Source organism: Notamacropus eugenii, chromosome 2, assembly GCF_028372415.1.
Source record: "Notamacropus eugenii isolate mMacEug1 chromosome 2, mMacEug1.pri_v2, whole genome shotgun sequence".
Lineage (NCBI taxonomy): Eukaryota > Metazoa > Chordata > Mammalia > Diprotodontia > Macropodidae > Notamacropus > Notamacropus eugenii.
Window position 1 is genome coordinate 325,426,713 of NC_092873.1, and position 12,175 is coordinate 325,438,887.

At 46.1% G+C, this 12,175-nt stretch overlaps 1 protein-coding gene across 9 annotated transcripts in view; it reads right to left on the minus strand.

Annotated features, from left to right (window-relative positions):
• Positions 1-11,973, minus strand: part of FAAP100 (FA core complex associated protein 100) — a 33,935-nt gene extending 21,962 nt beyond the window's left edge. For 4 of the 9 annotated variants that reach the window (XR_011974993.1, XR_011974994.1, XR_011974995.1 and 1 more), the window contains exons 1-6: positions 9,254-10,913; positions 8,399-8,517; positions 6,099-7,057; positions 4,151-4,307; positions 2,258-3,051; positions 1,610-1,746 (exon numbers count right to left, since the gene is read on the minus strand). Coding sequence is in view for 4 of the 9 variants with exons in the window: in XM_072645300.1 (XP_072501401.1) it covers positions 1,610-1,746; positions 2,258-3,051; positions 4,151-4,307; positions 6,099-7,057; positions 8,399-8,517; positions 9,254-9,418 (2,331 nt within the window). In the remaining 5 variants the exon portion in view is untranslated. Of the gene's footprint in view, positions 1-1,598; positions 1,747-2,257; positions 3,052-4,150; positions 4,308-6,098; positions 7,058-8,398; positions 8,518-9,253; positions 10,916-11,894 lie in introns of those variants that run through there. The other 5 variants (XR_011974992.1, XM_072645299.1, XM_072645298.1 and 2 more) reach the window with 4 other exon arrangements.
• Positions 11,974-12,175: the final 202 nt, after the last annotated feature.

Here is a 12,175-nt window from a genome sequence, read left to right on the forward strand (position 1 = left end):
TTCCAGTGGGGCCCAACAATATGGAATGAGTTTGATAACATGGATATTTGGCCCCTTAAAATCAAGACCTGGTGCACTCACTTCAGGGCCTCAAGCCAGATTTATCTCCAACAACAGAATCTGGGGTGACTAGTTTAATCATGCCTCCATGGAAACACTAAGTCTCCAACCTTCTCAGCTCACTGCTACCAAAACATGTCAACAAGACAGACCTGTGTCCCAATACTCAACAACAGGCCCATGGCTGCACCAATGAATTTAATCCAGAAAGGTGAGTCCAGAACTGTACTAATGCGTCAGTAATCACACTGTTGGTATTAGTGTTTTCAGGCATGAAAGGCTGAAGGCAAGTTGTATCTTCTGATTGGTCAGTGATCTCTCCAGAAGTTTTATCCAACCTTGTCAAGAATGCAGTAGAAGTAGCTATGACTTTCCTTTTTACTTTGAAGAAGGGGAAACAACTCAGTAAATCTGAGGAAAAACAGAAAGCCAGGAAAGACTAGCTTGTTCTTTGTAATTAGCACACAGGACAGGCCACCCTCTAGGACAGGGATTTTAATTAGGATTTTGCTCCTTCTGCAGCCATTAGCTCCTTCTACTGGATCCTGTGGGAAATGCAAGATGTCAGACATCAAAGTGACTGGACTATTATCACCAGTTGTTTCTGTAAGTTCCCAATACCACAGTAGCACCCAGAAGCTGCTTTTGGCCCAGTTTTAAGGGTTTGTTTTGAAACCATCTGGACATTACAGAAGATCTCCAAGAGACTAAACCAGGATCTCCTTCTTAACATGCAAATCCTAGATCAACATTTCAAAACCACTATGGTCTCTGAGAAGTCCTCTATACCTGAGTTCAGGCCACATAGCTTGAGCCCATATAATTTGCCCTTCCCTAGAAGATAGGTAAAAGGGCAGGGAAAGAACACAAATACCTTTTGCTCTTTTGTCTTGCTGTGTGTACAGCATTATGAGTTGGGAAGGAATGAGGAAAACATGACCGGTTGTACAAAAGCAGTGTCAGCCTTTTATTCTGCAGGGACATGTGACAGGAGATGTTTCCAAAAGAAAGCTGTTGGATCTGACATCACATTTTAGCTTTGGTAATCAGGGTGGCCTCCAAAAGGGAGTAAAAAAACAAAGGATTCTCAAAGGACAGTCTATAAGAGCCCTGTAGGAGGTCTAACAGTTTTGCCTCTTCGAATTAAAAGGAAGCTTACATTTTTTTCTGGCATTGGGTTAACTTATAATTAATAAAATGAGATATTATGTCACTGGTTTCTCATGAAAAGTACTGTTATTCTGCCAGTGAAGGTTTTTCCATATTGGCAAGTGGAAATAGGTGAGGTAGAGAACTCACATCAGAGTGGTCCATGCATTAAAGTAGTATGTGACTGTAGCTCTCACACTTTGTAACCACAAAGCTTAGCACCATGCCTCACACATAAGTCAAGACATGAGTTAATGACCCTAGGTCCTACAAGTGATAGAGCCTCTCCAGTTATTCCATGATCTGAGAAATTGTGAAGAGAAATTAAGGTGGAACAGGGTAAGGGCGAGGGCCGGTAAAGTTTTCCCTGCATAAACAGGTGAGCTAACCCATTCCTTGCCTCTCGGACGAGGAGGTGGATGTCGTTTCCATCTGGGGCCACTCCTTGGACTTCCGTCAGCACCTGTGTCTTCACTACGTCCACTATGGAATTCTCAGCCAATAGCCACTGGAGAGTAGCACAACACAGGGGCACTTCTGGAAAGGCAGAAAAAAAGAATACCTATCACTTCAGGAAAGGCTACATATACTTCTCAATGCTTTAGTGGCCAATATCTACCAAGGATAGCTTGCCAATTCAAATCCTCCCTTCCTTTTGCAATTGTCCTACTTTCAGGCCAAGAGAATCCACTCGAAAAATTTAAGAAGTTCAAAAAGCTCAGATCCTTCAAAAGAGAAGACAGTGTACTTAAACAACCTAATGTTCTTTTAGAAAAAGGTTTAAGACTGCGTGTGTTCAGGATGAGAGAGGGAAGGAATGAAGTTCTATCTATAAGACATAAATTCAAAGGAGAAAGGGGATTATATATAATAATCCAACCTGCAGCACCCCAAACCTTAATCACACCAGAGGAGGAAGTAGAAACTGCTACAATAAGGAATGATGGGATGGGAAGGAAAGATGATAGACTGAACGAATCTAATCTTCTTAGGCTCTCACGTCCTTTTCAGTGTTAGGTAGAGAGAGCTACCAGTGATTATTACCCACCTGAGCAATATTCTTTTAGGGCATTTTTGAGCAACTCAGATGACACCTTGACTGAGGCCACTGATGGTGGAAGGTACTTGGCTCTAAGGAAGTCTGGTCCCATTGGTTCAATGTTTTTCATATGTTCAGGCTCTACTTGTCCCCTGGAAGCTTCTAAAAAGGTTTTCACAGGGTCACTGTTAGGGCTGGAAAGGCCTGGAACTTGTACTTCAGCCACTGCAAGATTAGGGAAACGAAGGCACTGCAGCATGTCCACAGTGTATTCACCCAGGGGCAAGAAGATACCATCACGATCAGGTAGGATGTCAGGGGGGCAGTCATCAAAAAAAGGGGCATCCAAGGAATCTGAAGAGGTTAAAGCACTGCCCAGAATCTCTTTGAGGCTGTAAAATAGTGCACAGGATATGGTCACAGGCAGGTCTAGTTTGCCATTTTCATTGGAGCCAAGCGGTAATGTCACTTCTCTTTTACTGCCAGGAGTGAGCTGATCAACTGGAATGGTGTAAGTGATGGCAGAGCCAACAGAGTCCACTTCTAAGGCACAGGAACTAGTAAACACCTGAATGCAAAAGGTCCACCCCTGGTCTAGATTGTAATCACTACTATTCTCAAGCAAACAAGTGGCTGTAAGCACATCCCGGAGTTGAAATCGGCTCCAGGCAGTGGTGGTGGTACAATTAATGGGTTTTGGTCCTTCCCGATTAGACAGAAGGGCACAGCTCACATTCATGGCTTCATTGAGGCACATCAGGGCACGGTTCCGCTGATCAACTGCCTTCTTCAGGAAAGACACTCTGTAGAAAGAATATTTAGTTTGTTACACAAAGTCTTTCTAATCAATTTACCAAAAAAAACTCTAACCTCCCACACAAGATGTCCCATCTCCTAAGCCAGGGATAAAGCAAGTTCCCATACAAAACATAATTGAAAACAACCACCAGAGAGCCTGGTGTTTTTACTCTGACTATACAGCACCTACTGCCAGATCTTCTGAGTTCAAATTTTACACACACCCCCACCACCACCCCCATATATGGCCAGTTAACTAGCAACTCTGATGTTAATTAACACCTTCAATGGGACTGAAATTATGTTTCATCCTCCACCCTGATGTTCACCAAAATGTTCCCAATTGGCCCATTTTACTTTTTGAAGCTGTACAAGTAGCAACACTGAAAGCAGTGGGAAGTTCAGAAACAGACACAGACAAGCAGGGCAGTATTGGAACTACTATGTTAAGTATGAATTATACAAAAAAAAAAACCAAAACCCAGCAAGATGCATGTAGTAGGAGAAAAAACAAATTGTACATAACAGAAGTTCAGTTTCATATACAGTACAAATCCCTGCTTTGTTTTTCTTTAAAGACAGAGATATTCATATTTGTTGATTTTTAAGTTCATAATAAAAAAAATTTTCAAATAAAGCAGTGGGAAGCTACAGAAATAATTCAAAACAATTGCATCTGTGGTTCAGATAGTCTTTATAATACCCTGGTAAAATCAGAAAGAGATATGGGAACAGTTAGATATAAGTAAATTCATCTAAAGTACATATTTCTTTAATATGTCATCTCCAAGCTGGATGACAGAATTGATAGGAAAGACTAGCTGGGTTTAAGAGTATCCTCTTCTCTCCTAGGAGGGACGGATGTATGGCTGTTATCTATGAAAGAGAGAAAGATTCTTTTGTCTTCCTGAGATAGCCTGGCTTCCCAATTGCTCAAACTACAAACTTGTCCAGCCAATGGCAATGCTCAGTATTCTAAATACTAAGCCAGAGGCAAAAACCAATATGCATTAAAACAAACCTAAATGATGAACATGAGTGATAGGATACATTTTAATAGACTAACATTCATATCTGCACCAGTAGCTAAGAAGACATGCTTACCTCTCAGAGACATTGCCAATTCCAGAGAGTAATTCCTTAATTTTTTGACCCACTTTTCCTGTAGTCGTCCTTACTGGCTGAGAATCTTCAGGACCCAGATCCAGACTGCAGGTCATTAGTCGGCCCTTGGCAGACAGGGCCAACAGCTCTGCTTCACCTGACATATGATATGCACATGGTTAGGACCTGATAAGCAGACAAGAGGCAACATCTCAGACACCCAACATTCTCTCTTGACCACTAAGATAACATGCTAGCAAAAGACCAGTAAGCTATTGACGAGGGAAGGCCATTCTTCTGGGACAGATAAGGGTACCTTGCCCAGAGACCAGGAAGAAAAATTTTCCACCCCCAGGCAGAATACTAAATATATATTTCTGTTAAACAATTTTTGCTGAAATGAAATTTCTGGAGACCCCAAATGCACTCTCCCAAGAAAAGTAAGGTCACTCTGGCAGAGAAATGACAATAAGGATGTTAATCTGACTATAATGAACAGAAAAAACAGGTAAGAAAAGTCACAAGGAAAACAATAAACACATACAACACAACATAGTGACAGTGCTAGGCAATGTCAGACTGGGTATAGAGAAAAATGTTGCAGCATTTCCAAAGACAAACAGAGAAGACACAGCAGGGAGTCCTGCTGAGAACCTTTCATCAGCCCTTGTAGTCAGGGGCAGGTGACTTTCTGAAAGCTGCTCTCTTTGTCATACTTCTGTTTCCTCTCCAATCTCCTTTACTGTCTGTCAGGGATGCTTTGGGGCAAACAAGATCTTGTTCCTTTTGAAGAAACTGCTGGGCCCCCAGCCTTTGCTCCACTTCAAGCCCTAAATCTCCTTTGGTGGTTGGGGGTACAGATACAGGAAGGCCAAGGAAGACAGCCAACAAAGAAGGTTAAAGGGAATAGGCAACTTTTGATACAGACTTCCTCAAGAAGTCAACAGGAAGACAATTTCAAACAGATGATTTTTTTCCTGAGTTTTCCAAAGAGTATCCCTTTGAATACTTAAGCTTTCAGTTCATAAATAACATTTTGCACATTTCCTCAAGCAAATAGCATATTATAGTGAGGCTGTTTCGTTGTCAACATCTTAAGTAGTCTCATTTTTCATTGTTAAAAAGGTATACTAACAGGTTACAAATACATATGTCTTCACTAGTTTGGTATTCTCTTTTCTAACCACTCATTTTCCCCTCCCTGTAGTAGAAAGACAATTTTGGCTTTTACCTCTAAAGGAATATTCTTCATATAAAATGCTTTCCAGAGTGGGGTTTATTAATACATTCACAAGGTACCTTAATGAAAAATGTGGCAATGGAAATGATTACTCCATTCCTTTCCTCTCTTCTTAGAAAAGCACAGTTCAAACTTTCTCTAACTTTCTCTAGTGAAAAACATTAGACAATACAAAAGTGGAATCCTTAGTTTCCACACACCTCTGCTTCAGGGCAGTTTACTGGCAATTCATTTGATGACCAGACCAGTTACTTCTTCAGCCTTCAAAAGAAAACTAAAAGCCTCAGTTAGGTCAATCTGAATTAATCCTAAACTACCTGTTGCAAATGACCTGGCCCCAACAGGGTCTAAGTGAGTAGTCTATCAAACAGTCAAAAGTCAAAACCAAGCAAGGACAAGTCCCTTCTCCCAACAGTAATGATGAGAAATAAAACACAGAGGAAGGAGTTTTGCAGGGGTAGTTAACACTGTTCAAGTTCCATACTTAATACACCCAACCTTTTCTTTAATCTTAAATCAGCACTACCTGAGATAAGACAAGTGATTTAATATCAAGGGTATGAAAGATGGAGGTATAATTGAAGCTACAGAAAGGGATGGAATAGAATTAGCAAGTGAAATATGGATCTACCAACAACTTCACTGAGACAGTAAAATTGTGGGTTAGGTCCCAAGATCTTTGATTTACTTTTAAATAGTTGCCAATACCTTTAGGTGCCCTAGAAGACACAGAAAGGGTCACAACGCTACAGATACTTAAACTGGCTGGAGACAGAACTGAAGGTAGGACCCCCTGGGCATTATCTGTCTTCTCAGTGTCTGAGGGGTTGCTGTTACAAGCCAAGTCAACCACAGAAAGATCAGAATGAGTGCTGTAATACATGCGGCTTCCCACACCACAGGCAGCACAGAGAACAGGTCCCCTAATATAATATTCTCTGAGTTCTGGCACCAAGTTTCCCCCTTCTTCCCGATTGGACTTAATGGCCATCATTTTGCCATAGTGACCAACAGCTACCATACAGTCACAGCTCGTATCTTCATTTAGTGGTTTCTCATCCAAGTCTTCTAGGATCCTTGGTTCTGTTCTTAGAGCTCCAATGAAGACCACAGGCTCTTCTAAGTGGTGAAGTATCTTGACAGGGGTTTCTGGGCCACCAAGAGCCACCTCAGGAGATAAAAGGGCCTTCAAAGGCACACAGCACAGCTGACCATCTGGAAAACCACAAAGGATCATGGGAGACTCCAGAAGGGCAGCATCTGCTCCAAACAGCAAACCAAAGAGGGTTTCCTCCAGCACAAAACCTCCAGAACTACACCAAGGTGTGTGAGGAACACTGGTGCCTGGAGGGGATGCACAGCACAGCACTGGGAGGAAGCGAGAGGCCAGGGGTTTCCCACTGCTTCCCGATGGCAAAATGCAGGTAGAGAACTCCACCTCACTGAACTGGCTCCCTGGCCGGGGGTCCTCATCTGAACCTTGGGGCTGCTCAAACAGTCTCATCCTCCATTTGGATGGGCCCTGAGCCAGGGCGATGATGATGTCATTCAGCACCGTGAAAGCACACAGAGTAGCATCAGGGAAGACACAGGAGTCTGAGTCCACAGGAAACACACTTGAAGGGAAATCACCTTCTTTGTCCTCTCCATCAGTCTGGTTCACCAACCTTCAAGCAAACAGGGAAAAGCTTTCAGTCAAGACAAAGGCTCAGAGCTTGCAGCCTGCACACCCTCTTAACAAGCTAAAGAGGAAAAGATGGCGCTTAGAAGTGTCCTATCAAGCACATGTCTAGGTACGGGACTCTTTATAGTCAACCCTCCTGAATATGTCTTTTAGGTGAAGTAGTGGCAACATAGCAACTCTTTCTGGAAGCAAAACAATGAAGTAGCCCCTTGGGCAGCTCTGTCATACTATCTTCCCACTTCTCCTTGAAATTTGTGGAACTATGGGTTCATGAGTGAACACATTACATGTGTGGGTGGGCAAATGTTTCAGAAACTAAATCCAAGCTAACCTTTGATGTCAAAGACAGTTTACCTATTTTCAGAAGAAATAAGCTCCTGTTACATTTTCTCCTTTGATAATCAACAATACAAAACATGTATCAACAAAGAAAATGTTGAGCTAAATTAGCCATAAAAAATCCTAGGTATTATTATTATTACCTATGGCAATAAGAAAGTCTCTCATATTGTTTCCATAGAGACTATGTCATCTTAAAACTGACAGACTGATTATTGTGCCTGTCTTCTTCTCAAACAACAATTCAGGTATTAAAGAGTCAATGAAAAAAAGTGAATGGTTTGTGCCTTGCCATGTCAGGTGCTCAGTTCTCACAGGCAGGACTTATATGAATACAAATGTTGCAAAGAGTTTTAAGTATTTTTGGATCACCTACTCCCTTTTGCTGGAGACACATCTTACCATCATCAAACCAATACCAGAGAAGTAGAGGAACCATCAAGGCCAAAGACAGAGAAGTCTGATGCCAGCCATGAAGTTGTTTGCCTTTTCCAGACTCTGCTGACCTGAATGACACTTCCTAAATTTCTTGAGTAGAGCCAAGGAAAACTAAAAAAGCTGCCCCTGCCACAGGTGGTCCAGAAGATGGGAATGGGAAAAGTTCTACATAAATAGGTACAGATAGACAAAAAGAGGCTGAAAACTCTTTAGATCTGTACTGGTGTCCAAGAGTAAAGAATACATTTTCCTGATTGACCACTGTAGTTGTTATTCTGAGTCATAGCTTGAGGGGAGGCAGAACATTTTCAAAAGGATGGCGTTAAGGAAGTCAGAATAGAAAGGATCTAGTATGGAGTCCATTGGTGATCAGCTACCTTTAATCATGTTCCTTTGAGTTAGAAAGTGCAAATCAAACAGCATCTCAACTGGGTGAGTGATGTCGGTTGTCTTTTCAAACATGTTAAAAGATGTGTACCAGAAAGGCAGTAAATTCTGTGGTCAAGCCAGAGACCATTAGAACTCCTGGGATACACCTGTACCTCACCTGTTTTGAGGGTCCAGTGACAAACAGTAAATGCCATTTCGAGCACACAGGACATAGAGCTCCCTACGTAAGGTGAGGAGCTCCAGATGCCAGACTTGATCAGGAAACTTATATACAGCCTAGATGTGAAGATAATGAGCCATTAGATAAATGTATAGCACAAATAACCTGACTTACAACTCTAGAATGGTCTTTTTATACCAATCCCATAGAAAATCTACCTTATTAACCCTTATGTTCAATATAACTCCCTCCTGTTATCCTCTCTAGGGCAAGAGATTGGTTTAAGTCTCTTCTAACATGGTGCTTGATACAAGACAAAAAATTCCCTCCTGCACAAAACACACAACTTACTTTGAATACTTTTCTGAAAGAGTTAAGAGCAACAATGTTTAAAGTTAAACATCGAGCAAGAACACAGAACAGGCATTCAACACACGGCTGAAGGCCATGTGTGTAGAGTCAGGGATGCAGCTGGTCACCAGGGACAGAAGGAGAGAGAGCTTTGTGACTCACTAGGAGAAAGATATGAATACAGCAATTACCACGAAAGGCATATTCATCTTTATGCTATCTATAAATATGGAAACTTTACCCATATTTCTCAAGGTCTCTGAAAGGCAGCATGGTATCATGGAAAAGAACACTAGATTTGAATCAGAAGACCTGAGTTCAAATCCTGCTTCAGACACTGACTGACTGTATGATCCCGTGCAAATCTTAGTTTCCTCATCTGTAAAATGAGTGTGAGTTAGATTCCAAGACCTCTAAGGACCCCTCCAGCTCTAAATTTAAGCATCTATGAAGAACACATAATCAGCCTTAGAAGTGCATCAGAGCATCTGGGATACTTACATTTAGCAGCTTTCCTTCCTGGTTGTAGATATAAACGAATTCACTCCCATTGGAGAGGTAGATTTCTGACTCATGGCATAGCACCCGGGGTTTGCCTGCAGCCAGACCCCCAACTGGGCAGCAAAACCCTGCCAGATAATCCACCCTTTGATTGTCCTCTGCCATCCTCCTGCCATACAGCTGCCTGATGCTAACCTAGGGAAGGGAGGGAAAGCGCAAGCATGGGACACGAGGCGGTGGCGGCAGCAGCTGCCTCTCCTATCTCTGCTGTGGCTGCTAGTGCAAATGCTCTAGGGCTGGGCTTTGTTCAGGCATTGCCCGGCACAGAAAGCTAGCTTTTCCCATCTATGCAGAAGCTGGGACTGGAGGGACTGAGGGGTAAAGGGGCAAAAAAAGGATGGGAGGAGAGGGTAAGGGATAAAGGAGACGAATAAAGGGAGAGAGGAGATGAGAGTATGAGAGGAAAAAGGGAATAAAAGAATGAGGGGTGAGGGATGAGGTAATGACTGGGGGAATGGGAAATGGGTAGGGATTAATCTAGGGGTTAAGGAGAAGAGGGATAAAGGAATGAGGGGAGTGGGATGGCGGAGATGAGGATGGGGAATTAGAGAATGAAGGGATAAAGGGGGATTAAGGAATGGAGGGAGAAAGACAGGGATGAAAAGGTGGATAGGAGGGAGGGGGATAAAACAATGAGGGAAGGATTAGGGGATCATGAGAGAGGGATGGGGCTGGGAAAATAAGGATGGGGGATGAGATGGGAGAAGAGGAATGGGGGTGAGGAAGGGAATAAAGGAAGAGGCATAGAATGGGGGACAGGGGACGGGGGATGGGGAATGAAGGGGGGTTAAAGGAGGGGCAAAGAATGGAGAAGGGGAATAAGGGAATGAGGAGAGGAGGATGAGATGAAAGGTTAGGGAATGTGAGGGGGGATAAGGAAGATGGAAATAGAAGGGTGAAGAGAGAGGCGGAGGGATCGGGATGAGAAGAGGGGTTAGGGAATGAGGGGGGAGAGTTAGGGAATGAGGGGGGAGAGTTAGGGAATGAGGGGGGAAGGTTAGGGAATGGGGAGGGGGATGAAGGGGGTGGGGGGTGGATTTGGGGAATGAGGGGGAGGGGAGAGGGATGAGGAGGGAGGGGGATGAGGAAGGAGGGTTAGAATGAGAGAGGGGGAGGGGGGATGAGGAGGGAGGATTAGAATGAGAGAGGGGGAGGGGGATGAGGAGGGAGGATTAGAATGAGAGAGGGGGAGGGGGATGAGGAGGGAGGATTAGAATGAGGGGGGATGAGGAGGGAGGGTTAGAATGAGGGGGGATGAGGGGGGAGGGGGATGAGGAGGGAGGGTTAGAATGAGAGAGGGGGAGGGGGATGAGGAGGGAGGATTAGAATGAGGGGGGATGAGGAGGGAGGGTTAGAATGAGGGGGGATGAGGGGGGAGGGGGATGAGGAGGGAGGGTTAGAATGAGAGAGGGGGAGGGGGATGAGGAGGGAGGATTAGAATGAGGGGGGATGAGGAGGGAGGGTTAGAATGAGGGGGGATGAGGGGGGAGGGGGATGAGGAGGGAGGGTTAGAATGAGAGAGGGGGAGGGGGATGAGGAGGGAGGATTAGAATGAGGGGGGATGAGGAGGGAGGGTTAGAATGAGGGGGGATGAGGGGGGAGGGGATGAGGAGGGAGGGTTAGAATGAGGGAAGGAGGGGAAGGGGGAGGGAGGGTTACAATGGGGGGAGGGGATGAGGAGGGAGGGTTAGAATGAGGGGGGAGGGGGATGAGGAGGGAGGGTTAGAATGAGGGAAGGAGGGGAAGGGGGAGGGGGAGGGAGGGTTACAATGGGGGGAGGGGATGAGGAGGGAGGGTTAGAATGAGGGGGGTGAGGGGGGAGGGGGATGAGGAGGGAGGATTAGAATGAGAGAGGGGGAGGGGGATGAGGAGGGAGGATTAGAATGAGGGGGGATGAGGAGGGAGGGTTAGAATGAGGGGGGATGAGGGGGGAGGGGGATGAGGAGGGAGGGTTAGAATGAGAGAGGGGGAGGGGGATGAGGAGGGAGGATTAGAATGAGGGGGGATGAGGAGGGAGGGTTAGAATGAGGGGGGATGAGGGGGGAGGGGGATGAGGAGGGAGGGTTAGAATGAGAGAGGGGGAGGGGGATGAGGAGGGAGGATTAGAATGAGGGGGATGAGGAGGGAGGGTTAGAATGAGGGAAGGAGGGGAAGGGGGAGGGGGAGGGAGGGTTACAATGGGGGGGGGATCGGGATAAGGAGGGAGGATTAGGGGCGGGGGTGTGGGAGAGGGATGGGAATGGGGGAGGTTACAGAGGTGAAGAGAGAAGTTTAGGGGCTGAGGAACGGGGAGGTTGAGGTGAAAGGGAGACGAAGGGAGGGCTCCGGGGCTGGGAAGGGGGCGATGGGAGCAGGACCAAGGGAGAGGGCAGAGGGCTGAGGGGAGGGTCAGGGCGGACGAGAGCCCGCACACCGCCGAAGAAGCGCCGCGCTCCGGGCGCCGCACGCCCCCCCCCCCCCACGAGGCTGGCCCGGGAGGGCGCCCGCCTCCCGCCTCCCGCCTCCCGCCTCCCGCCTCGCGCTGCCCCCCCCATCCCGCCCCGCAGCCGGCCACGCTCGAGGCTGCAGCTGGGGCCATTACCTGAGGAGGAGGAGGGGGAGGAGCTGGCGGGCCGCGCAGGCGGAGCGGGCGGCGGGGAGGAGGGAGGGGAGGAGGGAGGTGCCTCTTTACGACGAGAATCTTTTTCGCGGGAGTTAGAGCGGGCCGTAAAGCGCTGGGGGCGGGGCCTCGGCTAGAGCAGGTGGGCGGAGCAGACCACGCCCCTCTCCTGGACTTTCCTCCCTACCCACGCCGGCTTCTTACACAGGGCTGTGGAGTGTGGCCAGGAGAAAAGAAAGTCACACAGCTGTGTTGGGCCAATG